The following is a 20,374-nucleotide window of genomic DNA, read 5'->3' on the forward strand; positions in this document are numbered from 1 at the left end:
CGTGCAAATTGTGTTATTCCCTCAGGTCTTTCTCATCCCAAACATACCACACACTCCTTTAACACAGTCTCCCTCCTCGTTCCCTGACCCCCATCTTCTGCCAAATGATTTATTTGATGTTTTGAAAAGATGTACAAGTTGTGATTTTGTTATGTTATTCGGCTAAATAAGTGTGACTGCTTTGAAGAGTATTTATTTTGTGTCAACAGCCATAAACTCTTCAACAGATTTTTAAACTGAAATGCAAAAAGAGATAAGTTTATATAGTGCTAATCTCAGACACTTTTATATGGCATAATATACTGGAGATTCACAACACATTAGATCAGTGTATCTCAAACTGTGTCCAAGTGTGCCTCCTGAGATTCCAAGTGTGCAGCGACACACTGAGGAGGAAGAGCCTGCCAGCTGACTTCCCTACGTGGTACAGCGCCAGCGCTGCCCGATTCGCCAAATGCCTGCATGCTTTCCCCTTCTCTCTAGCATCCTCCAGCTTCTTCCCTGGCCTCACCTTTAAAGCTAATGACAGTAGCCTGCAGAGGATCGCCGGTAGGTAAAATGATTTTATTTTCAATATAGTGATTGACATATGTCAGTTTTGAGAATTTATATCTGCTGTGTATATTGTGTGTATTTGAAAAATGAATGGAAAAAATTGCATTAGTTAGGAAAAGGGATGGGATCTGGGGCAGAGCTAGGGTGGGCCTAGGGAGGACTGCGGTTGGGGTACTTGGTTGATATTTGTTAGACTTAGGGGGTACTTAGCTCGAAGACATTGAGAAACACTGCTGTAGGCAATCAGCTGGCGCCAGTGCCTCTCCTTCCCTCCGGCCCTCTTCACTGCTGGCACCCCCTACTGGCGTCTCGGGGCCCATCTGGAGGGCCTCTGCACATGCGCGGATGTCGACGTGATGATGTCAGGCATAAGCGTGATGTCATCACGGCGACGTTCGCGCACTTCTGGGTGCCTCAAGCCGTGGCCACTACCTTTAGTGTGCCCCGGCTTGAGAAAGTTTGAGAGAGACTGTATTAGAGATTTGGTTTAGTTTGGAGCACCTTTGTTTGAATATTTGGGGAGCAGGGGAGTGTTCCTGGGACTGAGATCATGGAGTAGCCATAATTTGTAACACAAGTAAAGCTACACATAGGCTTATACAGTACTAGTCTTTAAGCCCGTTACATTAATGGGTGCTAGAATAGATGCGTGTGTCTGTCTTTCTTTCTTTCTCTCTCCTTGGCCGCTTTCTGTCTGTCTTTCTTTCTGTCTCTCTCCTTGACCGCTTTCTGTCTGTTTGTCTTTCTTTCTTTCTGTCTCTCTCCTTGGCCGCTTTCTATCTGTCTGTCTTTCTCTCTGTCTGTCTCTCTCTCTCTCTCCTTGGCTGCTTTCTGTCTGTCTCTTTCTTTCTCTCTCTCTCTCCTTGGCCACAATCTGTCTGTCTTTCTTTCTTTCTGTCTCTCTCTTTCCTCGGCTGTCCACCACCACCCCTTCCCTGCTCCCCCTGTCCAGCAGTAGCCCTTCTCCCTTCGTTTTACTTCCCCCCCCTGTCCAGTAGTACCCCTTATCCTTTCCCTGCTCCCCCTGTCCAGCATCCGCTAGCCCAGGCAGCTTCGGGGCTTTTGCAAGGCCGGCCCACCTCGCATTATCGAAGTGGGCCGGCCTAGCAAATGCCCCGTGGCTGCAAGATGAAACCACGGCTGCTGCGTTTTGCAGTCCAGGGGTGAGAAGAGGTGTCCGGCAGCTGCAGCACAGGAAGTCAGCCAGCATCGGAGATTGGGGCAGAAGACAGACAGACAGATGTGTGCATGTGCGGCATGGAAGCACACATCACGGCGGCAGGGATCACAGCATCGTAAGTGCGCATGCACACTTATGGTTTTATTATAGAGGATTTACAAGTCATTTATTGCAACTGGAATGGCGTCAAATGTTGGCTTATAAATATATTTTGAGGTCTCTTCCCGCAACTCTGCATTTTTAGAAAACATATTTTCTGATATTTGCTTTAGAGCACTAGTTCTGTTATATTTGGATATGATTTATAATTCTAGTTCTGCCAGTATGAAACAAGTTCTGGCAATATCACGTTTCATCTTTAAGCTGCTCAAAGAGGCCACATTTTCTTTGAAATGAATTATGATCCCCAAATAATTCTTGAAAGGGTGGTGCCATTGTAGTGTTTCTCTGGCTGCAGGATTATTCCAGGGCTATAGTTCATTTCAAGTGAAATGTTTGGATTGAACTTATGCCGTGAGATAGTGAATCATAGCTCTTTTTTTTTTTTTTTTTGTCTTCTTTATGACTCCACTGCAGCATTTATAATACTTGTTAATTTCACTAGAATTGGTAAGTTCTTTTTTGGAATGAACACTATAATGTCAGACAGGCAATGGAAAACTCAACCGCTCATAAACCAGATGCTTTGCTTTCCGTTGCTGGCAATAAATAAACGGACAAGACAATATTTGGAGAAAAAGGTGCATGGCTGACATTCAACAGACTCATCCTGTCATAACGGTTGTCCATAACTGTGCCAAGACCGGTTCCATCTTAGGCTTTTATCCATATAACTGACGGTTTCACAAACTTAAAATCTCGTAGAACTCCTCAGCTTCACTGCTACATGTTGGTTTCAAAAATCCCTTCCTTCCCTGTCTTATTATCATTCATTTCTTGTTTCTTTGCTCCCGCAGCCTTTTTTTCCCATCATACAGTTCAGTGCCTCTAACCCACTGCTAGAGATTGGCAAGATACAAAATTCATATATCAAGCTAAACCAAGAAGGTTTTTTTTACTATGAAACTGAAATAGTTACAGCTCTGTTCAGTAATGAAAAATGATAATGCTCCTTTCTTCTTAAGCCTTCCTCTGGACACAACTACAGCATTAAGGTTATCCTACCTGAAAAATATTATAACGCGACATAATCAAGCTCGAGAAATGGGCATCGACATGGCAAATGAAGTTCAACGTGGATAAGTGTAAACTGATGCATGTCGGTAACAAAAATCTCATGCACGAATACAGGATGTCTGGGGCGTTACTTGGAGAGACCTCCCTAGAAAGAGACTTGGGAGTTCTGATCGACAAGTTGATGAAGCCGTCTGTGCAATGCGCAGCGGCAGCGAAAAGGGCGAACAGAATGGTAGGAATGATAAAGAAGGGAATCATGAACAGATCGGAGAAGGTTATCATGCTGCTGTACTGGGCCATGGTACGCCTCCACCTGGAATACTGCATCCAGCACTGGTCGCTGTACATGAAGAAGGACACGGTGCTACTCAAAAAGGGTCCAGAGAAGAGCGACTAAAATAGTTAAGGGGCTGGAGGAGTTGCCGTATACTGAGAGATTGGAGAAACTGGGCCTCTTCTCCCTTGAACAGAGGAGATTGAGAGGGGATATAATCGAAACATTCAAGGTATTGAAGGGGATAGACTTAGTAGATAAGGACAGGTTGTTCACCCTCTCCAAGGTAAGGAGAGCGAGAGGGCACTCTCTAAAATTGAAAGGGGATAGATTCCGTATGAACGTAAGGAAGTTCTTCTTCACCCAGAGAGTGGTAGAAAACTGGAACGCTCTTCCGGAGTCTTGTTATAGGGGAAAACACCCTCCAGGGATTCAAGATAAAGTTGGACAAGTTCCTGCTAAACTGAAACGTACGCAGGTGAGGCTGGACTCATTTAAGAGCACTAGTGTTTGACCTGAGGGCCGCCGCGTGAGCGGACTGCTGGGCACGATGGACCCCTGGTCTGACCCAGCAGCGGCAATTCTTATGTTCTTAAACCACTTTCAGGTAAAATTGGGAAGGCTTAAACTAGCAGAAAGAGCCCATCACAAAACTGTGGGTGAATATGGACTCAACGAAAGCTTGCATCCTTACTGCATTGGCCAGCTAGGCTGTCGCATAGCTGATTTTTTCCATGTTACTGCATTAGCCTACTCCACTTCCCAGCAGCCCTTCGGTAGGCTTTCATCTGGCTTACCTGCCATACCGCTGTCCTTTGGATTCTAGGCAGGCTGCTACCTAGTAACATATAGTAAATGACGGCAGATAAAGAGTCCTGTGTAGCCCAACAGTCACATTCATTCTCAAGGTAACAAACCAATAATTACTCATTTTACTCGCTAAGTTTCAGTGTAAGATGTTCCCCTCCCCAATATTGCTTTCATCGCTTGTGCCGCTCTCTCGTTTGGCAGAAGGTATATACAGGACAAGTACAAATCATTTCCTCCATTCAAAAGTGTTTCCACAGGCTGCGCCTAATACGCTCGCTCTCCAAAGAAAGTTCTCGAGTCTTCTGCACTGAACCCTCTGCTCCATTCTCTGGTTATTTCATGTTTAGATTACTGTAATTCACTATATAAAGGCATCGCACAAAAGAGATCAGACGCTTGCAAATTATACAAAACTAGTCTTTAAGCCCGATACATTAACGGGTGCTAGAATAGATGTGTCTGTCTGTCTTTCTTTCTCTCTCTCTCTCTCCTTGGCCGCTTTCTGTCTGTCTTTCTTTTTTGCTGTCTGTCTCCTTGGCGGCTTTCTGTCTGTCTTTTTTTCTGTGTGTCTCTCTCTCCTTGTCCACTCTCTGTTTTTTCTTACTTTCTTTCTCTCTCTCTTTCTCTCCTTGGCCACTTTCTGTCTGTCTTTCTTTTTTGCTGTCTGTCTACTTGGCCGCTTTCTGTCTGTCTTGTTTTCTGTGTGTCTCTCTCTCCTTGTCCACTGTCTGTTTTTTCTTTCTTTCTTTCAATCTCTCTCTCTCTCTCTCTCCTTGGCCGCTTTTTGTCTGTCTTTCTTTTTTGCTGTCTGTCTCCTTGGCCGCTTTCTGTCTGTCTTTTTTTCTGTGTGTCTCTCTCTCCTTGTCCACTGTCTGTTTTTTTCTTTCTTTCTTTCTTTCTTTCAATCTCTCTCCCTGGCCCCCTGATCTTTTGTGTGTGTTTTTCACTCCCACCTATCTGTCTTTCAGTACGTCAGTCTGTTAAGTGTCCCATCTGTTTTGTTTTTTTCTTTCAATCTCTCTCCCTGCCAATTATCGTGCCCCATCCTACCTTTTTTTTAATCATGCGTTGTATTGGGAAGGGCAACCGGCACACAGTAACTAACCGCTGCTGGATTAGGTTAAACCGCCACTCAAAGCAAATCGTCGTGCGCGCATGCGCCTCACGCTTTACAATTTCTCTGCCGGCCACGGACATACAGACGCACGGAGCCACGAAAATTGAAGTGCGCATGCGCGCTAAGGGTATTATTATATAGGATAGTGCAATAAAACTCATAGACAATGCAAACAAATTTGACGGTTACACCTCTCCTAATCAAAGCACACTGGCTTCCAATACCTTGCAGAATAACTTACAAAATCTTTCTCTTAACGTTCAAATCCCTGAATAGCATCTTAATTCCTTATACCCCTACTAGAATGCTCAGATCACAGTCACAAAATCTTCCAGCCATTCCATCTATCTGCATCCTTAGTACTACACGAACAACAAACTTTTCTTTTATAGCACCTTCTCTCTGGAATGCAATGCCCCATGATCTGCTACTACTAGTAATTATTTCTATAGCGCTACCAGACGCACACAGCGCTGTACAGAGTCACAAAGAGTTAAAAAAACAGTCCCTGCTCGAAAGAGCTTACAATCTAAACAGGCAAGACAAACAGGATGTCATGGATATAGTTAAGGGGAACGGTTAATCTGGAAGGCAGAGGGGAGTACAGGACAATCAAGCCAATGTGACATCACTGATGAGGTTGGCTCTTATTGGTGGAAGAGCCATTATGACATCACAACCTCTGCTCTGCTTCCCAAAGACTGAAACTCTTCACACTACTACTATGAATTATTTCTATAGCGCTACCAGACGCACGCAGTGCTGTACAGAGTCTCAAAGGAGATAGTCCCTGCTCAAAAGAGCTTACAATCTAGACAGACAAACAGGATGTCATGGATACAGTTAAGGGGAACGGTTAATCTGCTGGCTGGGTTGGAGGGCAGTGGGGAGTAGGGTTATGGATTGAAAGCTTTCGATTGATCTACGGGATGAAACTGTATTCGAATATTTCAAAGGAAAACTAAAAACGTTTCTATTTAAAGATACTTTTAACCTCTAATTGACTTTCCTTTCTAGAGCTTTGCTCTTTGCTCTAGCTTCGGTTTCCCTTTTGTACTTCCCTTAAATGGCTCTCTTTCCTATTTTGAAATGTACTTCTTACCTCCAGCCCCATCGTCGCAGTATGTCTTTTTTCTCATAATCTTTGTTACCCAAATTTTATAGTTTTAAATATGTATAATCACCTAGAAGTTTTATAGGCTATATATCAAATTTTATTAAAAGTTGAAACCACCTGCAAATCCATACCCTTTAAAATCAGAATCCGGATTCTTAGGAAAAGAGAAAGAGGGTGATCCAGTAAATGTTACAAACAAGAACAAATGAACATTCAAAAACAAATTCTTTAGCGAAGACATGGGATGCCATACGTTAACTGTTAACTTCCCAACAGTCGCAAATCTGCAGAAGGGTATCACTTTAAATCTCTGACTTCTTCTTCCCTTTCTGCAGTAGAGAACCACTCCCTCTTCAGTTTTTCCTTCTGAAAGTGAATTCAGAAGGTGTGTTCTGTCTTCGGATTTTTCTGCTCGGAGGACCCCCTTCTAGGGCTTACTCCGCCAGAGAAAGGATGCAGTGCCATGTGAGTAGACTGCTGCTCCCAGGCCAATCTCTTGGAGTACTTGTGGAGCCGGCCTGCTTTGAGTCCCTTCAGGAGCGCAGGGTCCGTTCCCCTAGGAGGCTTGAGTGCACGCTGTGTGGTCTCTGTGGAACAGGGAGCCAGCTGCAAAGTTTCTCCCCCCGATGTGTGGATTTCCAGGGGTGGGAGTTCATGGTTGGGGGTTCACTTGACCGGCAGCCCTAAGATCTCCATCAGAAGACTTGTACTGGCTATCTTTGAGGCAGAAATCCTTTCCCTACAAGTAAGCTGCTGAGAGTTGACAGGCACAGTGAGTTCTCTCATTATTACATATGGGAATAAAAAATCATATTTGAGGGTTTCTGGGGTTAGTTCCCCCACCTCCAAAACCCCCTTTTCACTATTTTTTTTAGTTCAGTTCCAATGGGCTATATTTGGCGCAAATTTTCTGGTGGCAGCCAAGGCCACTCTTCAGCAAGTTACCGTTCAGGGGCAGACGCTTTTTGGCAAATATTTAGACAACCTCTTGGTCATTGCGCCAGTTCGCCATCCCAAATCCCTCTCGAACAGCTGTTTCGCTGGTGGCTCAACCTCCAGGAACCTCCATTGCAGTGGCTCAGCCTCCAGGAACAGCCACCCCTCCTCACATCAGCAGGTGGTTATCTATTTTCTGGAGGGGATTGGAATATTGATCAGACTCCATTGTGAATATAGTGAAACCGTGAACAACATGGTGGGAGACCTGGCCTGTTCCTAAAGGAGAGGCAAAACACGCTGAAGAAAGTGCCGGGAATCAAAGATTTCTCCATGCAAGCTGATGTAATTTGGGGGAGGATCCAGCAAGCTAAAAACCGTGAATAATCGAAACCGCAGATGCTGAAACCGCGAATACGGAGGGAGAAGTGTAGTTCAGAATTTAATAATAATAACTACTAATAACTATTTTAATATACTGCAATACCACAAATAGTTCCGAGTGGTTTACAGAGGAAGAGACTGTACAGTATACAGTCAACGATAATACAAGCAACTCTCAAAATGACATTCGCTTTTCCTTCTGCTTAGATGAGGAACTACAGATAAGTCATACTGCACAAGGGTTGTTACACAATGCTCAGGGAAGAAATTACGGATTGTCCAGGTCTTTATAAGAGGACTATTATTTGTTGGGATTCTGCCGAAGGGCAGATTTTGTATCGTGGAAGGCAGGGCCTCTCAAAATAGATCCAAAGCTAACTTTCAAGCTTTGCCACTACACCAAAAGAGTTTTAAGGCAGCTGGTGGTTTCTGGTTGGGTTGGTGTGTTTTATTTCAACTTTTTATTTTACATAAGAAGAGGAAGTGAGGATCTGAATTTAGGCCTGGTCTTGTACTGCACACTCTGCTGTTTTAATTTGTTATTTATATATACCAGCTAAAAGAACAGGATGAGACTGATTTTAGAGCCTCATTTTGCAATTGCTAGATCATTCCAATGTTCTTTCTGTTGTTCACCCTTTTGAAGCATTGTCTTATTTTGCTCTATTTAAGAATAAGATGCCAGCAGTTTGATCCCACTCTTTTCACCCAGTTCTGAAATGTCATTGATCTTCTTTTGGCTTCTTATCAATTATTTGGGTTAGCTGTATTTTCTCTGCTGTTTGCATGCTTCTCAGTGATGTGGCAGAGGGAAGGCCCCGGCAGGGAAGGCCGTGAAGCAGCCTGTTCAGTGCTGTTGCTGTTTGGAACAGAGGTATGTTGGCCTCGCGGTGGGGAGGGTTCAGCAGGGTTTTTCTGCGGAATGGGAAGGAGGGATGGAAAGATGTGAGAGGGGAGGAAAGATGATGCAAATGGGTGGGGGGAAGCGCTTGCCACCAGTGAATCGAGGAGTGTCGTGGACATTCAGGAGGGGCTTCGGGAGTCGATCCAACTAGGGCAGGGATCTCAAAGTCCCTCCTTGAGGGCCGCAATCCAGTCGGGTTTTCAGGATTTCCCCAATGAATATGCATTGAAAGCAGTGCATGCACATAGATCTCATGCATATTCATTGGGGAAATCCTGAAAACCCGACTGGATTGCGGCCCTCGAGGAGGGACTTTGAGGCCCCTGAACTAGGGCTTATATTAGGATCTATCCCGAAAATCATGCTAGGGCTTATTTTCAGGGAAACATGGTAGCAGCAGAGCAGCTGCCTATTGAGAGCAGTGTAGTCAGTTGTGAGTGGAGAATGATGCAGTTTAGGTGTGGCTTAATCCAGCCTGAAACTGACCTCCTAGGATGGCATCATCAACTCTCGATGCAACAGTTGGCTTCGGTTTAATCTGCCTGGGCCACCCTTATGTTCTCTGTATATTGGGTTACAAGGCGTGATTTCTGCCGCTCTGTAATAGCAGTGAAAGCTGTTTCTGATTCACGAGAAGTTTCCTTGCTTTACAAAATCATGTGTCTGTTATTCTGCTTGAGAGAAGTTTGTAACGAAAGCTAGCCAACAAAAGGCATGAAAATGATATTTCCAGTTATGATAGAAACATAGAAAGATGACGGCAGAAAAGGGCTATAACCCATCAAGTCTGCCCACTCTACTGACCCACCCCATTAAGTCTGAGTACTAATGACCTAGTTCCTTAACTCGACCCTCGTAGGGATCCCACTAGGGCATCCCATTTATTCTTAAAGTCAATAACGCTGGTGGCCTTGATCACCTGCTCTGGAAGCTTGTTCCAGTGATCTACAACCCTTTCTGTGAAGAAATACTTCCTTACGTCACTATCGAATTTCCCTCCTCTGAGTTTGAACGGATGCCCCCTTGTGACCGAGGGTCCCTTGAGAAAGAAGATGTCTTCTTCCACCTCGACACGTCCCGTGATGTATTTAAATGTCTCAATCAGAGACATTTAAATCAGCTCTGTCACTTATTTCAAGAAAATATTCCAGTGCTTGTGGAATGTCTTGCAAATAACTGGATGTATAGTACTAACACATGCACTCCAACCTGTGGTTATCTGTTAAAATCTTCTTCCTTCCACAAGTTTAGCGCGGAAACACTCGTGCGACATCAACAACCACAAATGTTTTAGTATACCGTGGCCTAGATTCACTAAGCCTCCCGATCGTGTTTGCGATCATGTACCGACCTGATTCACTAACCTCTGTGCCGATCATCCTCCGATCCGATCCGATCCGCGCATGCAAATGAGGGGGAACGGCATCCAAAGTAGGAAGGACGTGATTTACAAAACAATTTCAGGAACACCGACTGGGCTGCCCGATCAAAAAACAAGCGACTGCCCTGATTCTGCTTCTCCTTCTCCTGCTCTCTAATATCACTTAAACTATACATAAAAGTATAGGTAAAAGAAAAATAAATCTTGAAAATATAGGTTTAGTTAGTAAATGCAAGATTGGGTGAGCCAGTGACGACTGCTACCACACTGTGCTAGATCGGACAGGTGGTATTCTGAGATTCCCCACGTGTTTTAAGTCTATTTAAGTTACAAAGAGGCATGATATAGTTTAAGGAAGTGATTTTACAAGTGATATTTAGGAGTATTATTTTTCTTGAATGCCTAAGTGGAGTGTGAGTTTCTTGCTCTCTGCCACAATTCTCCTGCTCTCTGCCCCAACTCTGTGGTTTTAACCCGCAGTGCAGCCCCGCTTTCAACCTGCGGGTTAAAACCACAGGTTCTGAAAAGTTTCCAGCTCTTCCTTCGTGGTGAGCATGTGCAGACCATCTACAGGCAAAGAAGGTGGTCTGCACATTTTCAAGGATCGCTCTCCAGCGATCCTAGGGGGCGTTCTTCCCATCACCCCCATTTGTGAATCAGTTGGCCTGCCTCGGATCGGCCACGGATCGGACAGGTGAGTGAATCTAGGCCTGTATGTTATAACAGCATTGATTCCAAGAAAAGTGAATGTGGATAAATAAAGAGAATGCCCAGTTAATTCCGTTTTATTTTATTTAGAACATATTCCTTGAGATTATAGCTGTTAGCAAAACTTTGACATCTGCAGCCATCCACAGGAATGCTATAGCTTCAAGATGGCAATTAACATTTCAGATATTACATTACATTAGTGACTTTTATTCCGCCATTACCTTGGCGGTTCAAGGCGGATTACATTAGAGGTTATCTGGACAATTCCAGAAGAGAGTACATAGTTGAGCGGGTTACTTTTGGGGATTGATTTTAATTCCTTTTTTGAAGGTTTTGTAGTCTGGTGTCGTCGGCAGTAGATTGTATAATTGGTGGTCAAGTTTCGCTGCCTGCGAGGCCAGTCGTACATTTTTTTTTGCATTTGACGCCTCTGATTGGGGGGTGCGTGAATGGTGTTTGGGTTCTCCTTTGCCTGGTTGTGTCATTTTGGATAAGGCGGTTGTTCAAGTAGGCTGGGCTGTCTCCATTGATTGCTTTAAATGGTGAGACATCGGCCTACTGTCCCTGGATAACACCTGGTAACAAGTAAGGAGCTGCGCTTTCTCTGCTAATAAACTTTTGACACTCCCTACTTTTTTTTAAGAATTGAAGTTTGGCTTGATTGACGGGGAATATTTTGTTTTTGGGAAACAAGTGAAAGCCTAATTATTTTAATTATGTTTCCTAGGCATATTGATTTAAGATTTGTTTGTTTAGGTTCATTTTATAGTTTTAATATTTTTATTGTAAATTTTAAGGTAGAACTATTTTTTATTGATTTTCAAATAAAGCACAAATTCACACATCGGACAAAGCCCTAAACCAGAGCATTATTGTAAATTTTAATTTTATTCTTGGCTCGATCGTTTTATTTTGTTTTGTTGTAATATGTTAGAATTGTCCTTGCCTGGATCAATCCTTTTAACATGGACGATTAATAAATCTAACTGAATGCATAAGTATTCTTAAGCGGGAGCTAACATTTAGCCTTAGATTCCCTCCCCCCCCCTCCCCGACAATAAGGTTGCAGCCTGGGCCAGGTTGGGCCTCTGGTAAAATGTATCTTTTCCCTCTTCCTTGCATGGCTATTTCTAACCATTAGTGGTCTGAATTTTATGTCTTTAGTTGGTCTCATAAATGCTCAGCCCTATGATATCTGCATTAATTGCAACTAACTACTTTTTACGTGCATTTGTTTCAGCGAAGTCAGACCCATTGTTGTTACAGATTGACCTCTCGTCAGAAATTCTGTTAGAATCCCCGGACAGTTCATTGGGCAAGACGGGACCGCTCTCGTTTAAGACCTCCCCAGTGCATGAGAAGGAAGGGGTGAAGACGCCATCCAAGTGCTTCGTTCAGGTCACAGGCATGACTTGTGCATCGTGTGTGGCAAACATTGAAAGAAATCTAAAGGGAGAAGATGGTGAGAATATAATTCAATTTGTAGTTGCATATTAAATTTGTTCTGAAAAAAAATTTGTGGAGGGAGAGTATAGACCGAGGCCCCCCTTTTACAAAGGCGCGTTAGCTGTTTTAGCGAGCACTAAATCTACGCACGCGTGCGCTAAACGCTAACGTGCCTTTGTAAAAGGGGGCCTGAGTGTTGGAAATTTATGTTTTGATCATTGGAGTCAATGAGTTAAGGAAATTAATTAGGCTGCAGGAGAAATGTGGATCCCTTACAGAAGGTTTTATTGTTGTGGTCTTTGTTTTTATTTATTAATTTTATAATTTATATACCACTTATATCGTAAGTGGTTCACATCAGGTACTTTATCATATTTCCCTATCTGTCCCAGAGGGCTCAAACTCTATCTATAGTACCTGGGGCAGTGAGGGGATTAAGTGACTTTCCCAGGGTCACAAGGAGCAGCGAGGGTGCAGAGGTTGTAGCTCTAACCACTGCAGCACACACACCCATGCTGGATTTTACCAGTGCAAACAACCATGAAATTTCCCACCCCTGATTTTCAGCGGATGCCCTCTTGTGGCCGAGGGACCTTTAAGAAAGAAGATATCATCTTCCACCTCGATACGGCCCGTGATATATTTAAATGTCTCTATCATGTCTCCTCTCTCTCTATGTTCCTCGAGCGAGTATAGCTGCAATTTATTCAGCCTTTCCTCATACGGGAGATCTTTGAGTCCCGAGACCATTCTGGTGGCCATTCGTTGTACCGACTCAACTCTCAGCACATCTTTTTGGTAATGTGGTCTCCAGAATTGTACACAATATTCCAGATGAGGTCTCACCATGGATCTGTACAACGGCATTATGACTTTGGGCTTCCGGCTGACAAATCTTCTACGGATACAACCCATCATTTGTCTTGCCTTCGATGAAGCCTTCTCCACTTGATTGGCAGTTTTCATGTCTTCGCTAATGATCACCCCCAAATCACGTTCTGCCTTAGTCCTAGCCAAGGTTTCACCATTTAGTGTGTAAGTTCTGCACGGATTTCTGCTGCCAAGGTGCATGACTTTACATTTTTTAGCATTGAAGCTTAGCTGCCAAGTCAAGGACCACTGTTCCAATAGAAGTAGGTCCTGCGTTATACTGTCGGGCAAAGTGCTCTTACTTACTATGTTGCATAGTTTGGCGTCATCGTCGAATAATGTGATTTTACCTTGAAGCCCCTGAGTCAGATCTCCTACAAATATGTTGAAAAGGACTGAGCCCTGCGGCACTCCACTGGTCACCTCCAACATTTTGGAAGGGGTACCGTTTACCACTACTCTCTGAAGTCTACCGCTTAGCCAATCATTGACCCATGCAGTCAATGTTTCTCCTGTGGTCAAATTTCACAATAATGGTTGGTAACGTGAACATTTTCAGGGTTAATACTTGAAGTCTGTAATGAGGGGGGTAATGTATGGGGGTGATTCTTCTAGGAGGACACCCACCCATGTTGCCTTGGAACTGTCTTCTGGGCCTTTCAGGGAATGTGGGCTTCTTGGCAGGCCCAAGAGGTGAGAAGATGAGTTAGAAGAGTAAGGTGCAAACACCTTTATTAATAACAAAATACAGAGTAGAGAGTTGCACGGGGACAGAAATCCCACCCGTCCCCGCCAGGATCCTCTCCGTCCCCACCCAACCCCACAAGGAATTACCTCCATCCCTGCTGTCCCCATAAAAAGCAGCAATTACTTCTGACAGGATCATCAATTCTACAGTTTCTTTTGTGTTTGCGCTGCTGTTTTCCTTGTGGAATCTCTTTGGTGAAACCCTTTTTTTGTTTTCTGTTCAGATAATTAACTTATAAACCCCCTCTTTTACTAAGGCTGACGTGTCCATTATATTATATTGGCGAACCCTGCTTCCAAAGCCTTCCATCCCCGTGGGAGTCCTGTGGGCCAGAAGGGGGTCCCCGTGGGAGTCCCGTGGGTTAGGGGACCTTGGCACCTTGGCAGCCAAAATCCATGCAAAACTTACACCCTTAATGGCGAGATCCTAGCAAGGACTGTAGCAGAACGGGACTTAGGGGTGATCATCAGTGAAGACATGAAGACTGCCAATCAAGTGGAACAGGTTTCATCTAAGGCTAGACAAATCATAGGGTGTATACGTAGGGGTTTCGTCAATCATAAGCCTGAAGTCATTATGCCATTGTATAGATCCATGGTGAGACCCCATCTGGAATACTGTGTACAATTCTGGAGGCCTCATTACCGCAAAGATGTGCTGAGACTGGAGTCGGTCCAGCGAATGGCCACCCGGATGGTCTCAGGACTCAAGGACCTCCCGTACGAGGAACGGCTGGATAAGTTGCGGTTATACTCTCTCGAGGAACGCAGAGAGGGGAGACATGATCGAGACGTTCAAATATCCCTTATAGGTGATGATGAGCCCCCCAAACCACCTCCAGAATCCCCTAGACCCACTTATCTACCACCCCAATAGCCCTTATGGCTGCAGGAGCCACTTATATGCCAGTAAAAAAGGGTTTTGAGGGTGTATAGGGCAGTGCACATGTTTCAGTATCAATGCAGTGATTACAGGGGCTTATGGGCATGGGTCCTTCTCTCTATGGGTCTCTAACCCATAGAGAGAAGGACCATATCGAGGTGGAAGAAGATATCTTCTTTTTCAAAGGTCCCACGGCTACAAGAGGGCATCTGTGGAAAATCAGGGGAGGGAAGCTGCACGGTGACACCAGAAAGTACTTTTTCACCGAGAGAGTGGTGGATCGCTGGAATGGTCTTCCACTTCAGGTGATTGAGGCCAGCAGCGTGCCCGATTTTAAGACAAAATGGGATCGTCATATGGGTTCTCTTCACAGAGAAAGGTAGGGGAGGGTCATTAAGGTGGGCAGACTAGATGGGCCGTGGCCCTTATCTGCCGCTATTTCTATGTTTCTATGTTTCTATGATCCCCGATCCCCGTTCCCACGCAGACCTCTAATACAGAGAAGATCTTTTCAATAAAACCATTATGACTCGCTACTCAAAAGCACATATTTGGATAGCAGTAACTTATGTCTGGATATTCAGAGGCACTATCCAAACACCTTGGCAGTATCTGAATAGTGCCAGGACAGAGCATGAATGGAGACAGGGCAGTCCATGAATGTGTCTAGGTAGAGGCGATATTCGGTCTGCTGGACAGATTACTTAGGACGTAAAAGGACTGTCCTGAGTTATCCAGATAAGAGATTTGGATTAGAGAATGACACGGGAACAAATTTGTGCTATGAATCTGCAGAGATGAAAATGAGAGAATATTCAACTGCCGCTGGAAGAGGAAGTAAAAAAAAAAAAAAAAATCTGGATATTCGACACTACTATCCAGATAGTGGATGATGCTAAATATCTGGATAATGTAGCCAGCACTAGAATTATCTGGACAGCGGGGATATTTAGCCTGCTATCCAGATTAGAGTGACACGGGGACAAATTTTCTCCGTCCCTCGCAAGAACTCAATTTCCCCATCTTGTCCCTGTCTCTGCCCCAGTAAGCTCTGCCTTAACTGCACAAGCCTCGAACACTTATGATTTTAAAGGGTTTGAGGCTTGTGCAGATGAGGACGGAGCTTAGGCATTGGTGGAATGAGGCATTATGACATCACAATCTGAGCTCTAGAATGTTGCTTCTTAGGATTTTACAGTGTTTGAGGCTTGTGCAGATGAGGACGGAGCTTAGGCATTGGTGGAATGAGGCATTATGACATCACACTCTAAGCTCTAGAATGTTGCTACTTAGGATTTTACAGTGTTTGAGGCTTGTGCAGATGAGGACGGAGCTTAGGCATTGGTGGAATGAGGCATTATGACATCACAATCTGAGCTCTAGAATGTTGCTACTTAGGATTTTACAGTGTTTGAGGCTTGTGCAGATGAGGACGGAGCTTAGGCATTGGTGGAATGAGGCATTATGACATCACAATCTGAGCTCTAGAATGTTGCTACTTAGGATTTTACACTGTTTGAGGCTTGTGCAGATGAGGACGGAGCTTAGGCATTGGTGGAATGAGGCATTATGACATCACACTCTGAGCTCTAGAATGTTGCTACTTAGGATTTTACAGTGTTTGAGGCTTGTGCAGATGAGGACGGAGCTTAGGCATTGGTGGAATGAGGCATTATGACATCACAATCTGAGCTCTAGAATGTTGCTACTTAGGATTTTACACTGTTTGAGGCTTGTGCAGATGAGGACGGAGTTTAGACATTGGTGGAATGAGGCATTATGACATCACACTCTAAGCTCTAGAATGTTGCTACTTAGGATTTTACAGTGTTTGAGGCTTGTGCAGATGAGGACGGAGCTTAGGCATTGGTGGAATGAGGCATTATGACATCACAATCTGAGCTCTAGAATGTTGCTACTTAGGATTTTACAGTGTTTGAGGCTTGTGCAGATGAGGACGGAGCTTAGGCATTGGTGGAATGAGGCATTATGACATCACAATCTGAGCTCTAGAATGTTGCTACTTAGGATTTGAAAGTGTTTGAGGCTTGTGCAGATGAGGACGGAGCTTGCAGGAAGGGGGCAGGGACAGGAAAAGAACTTGACGGGACAGGAAAATGAGTTCCCACGGGGAAACATTTTTATCCCCGTGTCATTCTCTAATCTGGATAGCAGGCTAAATATCCCCGCTGTCCAGATAATTCTAGTGCTGGCTATATTATCCAGATATTTAGCATCATCCACTATCTGGATAGTAGTGTCGAATATCCATATTTTTTTATTTTTATTTTTTACCTCCTCTTCCAGCGGCAGTTGAACATTCTCTCATTTTCATCTCTGTGGATTCATCGCACAATATAGTTTGTATTTTAGTGGTAGCATTTCAGCCTTGTTGATTGAAGTGCTGCAATAACCAAGATCAGTTTCCTCAGTTGTCTGGTTTTTTCCACACTCTCAGATTCTTCTTGGAAGAAACTATGATTTGATCTGTTTTAAGGCCATGTATTGCAGCCACTGTTCCCTCTAAGCCAGTGGTCTCAAACTCAAACCCTTTGCAGGGCCACATTTTGGACTTGTAGGTATTTGGAGGGCCTCAGAAAAAAATAGTTAATGTCTTATTAAAGAAATGACAATTTTGCATGAGGTAAAACTCTTTATAGTTTATAAATCTTTCCTTTTGGCTAAGTCTTAATAATAATATTTTTATTTATAGCTAAAGAAACATATGATCAAGAAACTGTTTTATTTTGCTTTTGTGATTATGATATGATATGAGGGCCTCAAAATAGTACCTGGCGGGCTGCATGTGGCCCCCGAGCCACTAGTTTGAGACCATTGCTCTAAGCTGAGCGGGTGTCCTCCAACCGCATTGCTATCAGTGGGGCATGGTGCTTTAATATTGTGTTCCCTGGAGTCCTGCAGAACTTGTCTGTCCTTCACTATTGAAAATGTGATCGTGAAACAGCACCCCCTATTGGCAGGACTGGAGATGGAAGACCCCGGCTCTGCTTAAGGAATGTGGATTACACCTCTTTCATTATCTTAATGGCTTGGAATGGTGCTGTATTTTACTGGAAGTGGCTTGTTGAGGGTTAGGCACTTTCGGTCTCCTTTAACTCTTTGTTTTTGCATGGCAAATTTCTAGGAATATACTCTGTCCTCGTGGCTCTGATGGCAGGAAAGGCAGAGGTTCGATACAACTCTGCTCTCGTAAATCCCCCAGCAATAGCGACATTAATCCAAGAATTGGGTTTTGGAGCAACGGTACTGGAGAACTATAATGAAGGAGATGGCGTTCTAGAACTTCTTGTAAGTATGTCGGATAGAAAAAAAGTTGATCTGTGTTTATACAAAGATGCATCGATTCATACAAGGGTCCTTTTGCTAAGCTGCAGCAAAAAGTGGTCTTGGCATGCCTTTACGTGAATTTTTCATGTGCACTAAGGCCATTTTTACTGCAGCAGGAAAAGGGCCACTTTTTTATTTATTTCTATTAATGGTTATTTTCTGTTGCCATTAGCCTGCAGACATTGAAATAATTATTGCTTGAGCACTTGCCAACACCTATTTTGTAGGCAGTAAGAACTCATGTACTAATGTTAATGTGCGATGATGTGGATGCTTATTGTCCGTTACTAGACACACCCCCTCCCAGAAAAATGTTTTAAAAATAGCATGCTGATTTGGAACTTACCACAAGATGCCTGAGCGCATTCTGCAGTAAACTAAACGAAACCTTAAGTTTGTATACCGCATCATCTCCATAAAGATAGAGCTCAGCACGGTTTACAGGTAAATTCAATAAATGAGGGAAGGACATAATAAGAAATTAGAGGTTATGAAGAGAATAGCTAGCTTTACATTTTCAATAGATAGCTTTACGTTTTGAAGAAAAGCCAAAAAACAGAGAGAGAGAGAGAGAAAAAAAAAGAGAGAGAGAGAGGAAGAGAGAGAGAGAAGAGAGAGAAAAAGAGAGGAAGGGAGAGAGAAAAAAAGAGAGAGAGAAAGAGAGAGAGAGAGAGGGAGAAAAAAGAGAGAGGAAGAGAAAAAGAGAGAGGAAAGGAGAGAGAAAAAAGAGAGAGAGAGAGAGAAAAAAAGAGGAGAGAGAGAAAAAAGAGAGAGAGAGGAAGAGAAACTAAACTTAACTAAACCTTAAGTTTGTATACCGCATCATATCCATAAAGACAGAGCTCGACACGGTTTACAGGTAATTCAATAAAAGAGGGAAGGACATAATAAGAAATTAGAGGTTGTGAAGAGGATAGCTAGCTTTACATTTTCAATAGATAGCTTTACGTTTTGGAGAAAAGCCAAAAAACAGAGAGAGAGAGAGAGGAAGAGAGAGAGAGAAAAAAAGAGAGAGAGAGAGGAAGAGAGAGAGAGAAGAGAGAGAAAAAGAGAGGAAGGGAGAGAGAAAAAAAGAGAGAGAGGAAGAGAGGAAGAGAGAGGGAGAGAGAGGGAGAAAAAAGAGAGAGGAAGAGAAAAAGAGAGAGGAAAGGAGAGAGAAAAAAGAGAGAGAGAGAAAAAAAAAGGAGAGAGAGAAAAAAGAGAGAGAGGAACATAAGAACATAAGAACATAAGAAGTTGCCTCCGCTGGGTCAGACACGAGGTCCATTGTGCCCAGCAGTCCGCACCCGCGGCGGCCCATCAGGCCCATGACCTGTAATGTGATCCTTCTCTGATCCCTTTTATCCTTCTATCTATACTCTGTCTAAAACCTATCTTTACCCCTATTTGTATCCTTCAATCCCCCTATCGTTCAGGAATTTATCCAAACCTTCCTTGAACCCCCGTAGTGTACTCTGTCCTATCACTACCTCCGGAAGCGTATTCCAGGTGTCCACCACCCTCTGTGTAAAGAAGAACTTCCTAGCATTGGTTCTAAAATTGTCCCCTTTCAGCTTCTCTGAGTGCCCCCTGATGCTTGTGGTTCCCAATAATCTGAAGAATCTGTCCCTTTCCACCCTCTCTATGCCCTTCATGATCTTGAAAGTCTCTATCATGTCTCCTCTGAGTCTCCTCTTTTCAAGGGAGAAGAGCCCCAGCCTTCCCAACCTGTCTGTGTATGAAAGGTTTTCCATACCTGTTATCATTTTCGTCGCTCTTCTCTGGACCCTTTCAAGTATCGCCATGTCCTTCTTGAGGTACGGTGACCAGTACTGGACACAGTACTCCAGATGCGGACGAACCATCGCACGATACAGCGGCATGATGACTTCCTTCTTCCTGGTCGTAATGCCCTTCTTAATAATACCCAACATTCTGTTTGCTTTCTTGGAGGCCGCTGCACATTGTGCCGTTGGTTTCATTGTATTATCTACCAGTACACCCAAGTCTTTTTCAAGATTACTATCCCCTAGCACTGACCCCCCCATTTTGTAGCTGAACATCAGGGTTTTTTTTCCTAAATGCATGACCTTGCATTTCTCTATATTAAAACGCATTTGCCATTTGCTTGCCCACTCCTCCAGTTTGTTTAGGTCCCTTTGTAGGTCTTCACATTCTTCCGTGGTTCTAACCCTGCTGCAGAGTTTGGTGTCATCCGCAAATTTTATAACTTCACACTTCGTCCCTGCTTCTAGGTCGTTTATGAATACATTAAACAACAGGAAGAGAAACTAAACTAAACTAAACCTTAAGTTTGCATACCGCATCATATCCATAAAGACAGAGCTCGACACGGTTTACAGGTAATTCAATAAAAGAGGGAAGGACATAATAAGAAATTAGAGGTTATGAAGAGGATAGCTAGCTTTACATTTTAAATAGATAGTTTACGTTTTGGAGAAAAGCCAGGTTTTCAGATGCTTTTGGAATAATTGGAATGAGCCTAGGTTCCGCAGCGGGGCAGGGAGGTTGTTCCAAAGTTCAGTGAATTTGAAG

At 43.7% G+C, this 20,374-nt stretch overlaps 1 protein-coding gene across 3 annotated transcripts in view; it reads left to right on the forward strand.

Moving 5' to 3' along the window:
- Nucleotides 1-20,374, forward strand: part of ATP7A (ATPase copper transporting alpha) — a 172,861-nt gene that overhangs the window by 77,533 nt on the left and 74,954 nt on the right. For all 3 annotated transcript variants that reach the window (XM_033945019.1, XM_033945021.1, XM_033945020.1), the window contains 2 exons: nucleotides 11,786-12,007; nucleotides 17,637-17,800. In XM_033945019.1, coding sequence (XP_033800910.1) covers nucleotides 11,786-12,007; nucleotides 17,637-17,800 — 386 coding nt within the window. The remainder of the gene's footprint in view (nucleotides 1-11,785; nucleotides 12,008-17,636; nucleotides 17,801-20,374) is intronic.

This window comes from Geotrypetes seraphini, chromosome 5 (assembly GCF_902459505.1).
Source record: "Geotrypetes seraphini chromosome 5, aGeoSer1.1, whole genome shotgun sequence".
Taxonomy (NCBI): Eukaryota; Metazoa; Chordata; class Amphibia; order Gymnophiona; family Dermophiidae; genus Geotrypetes; species Geotrypetes seraphini.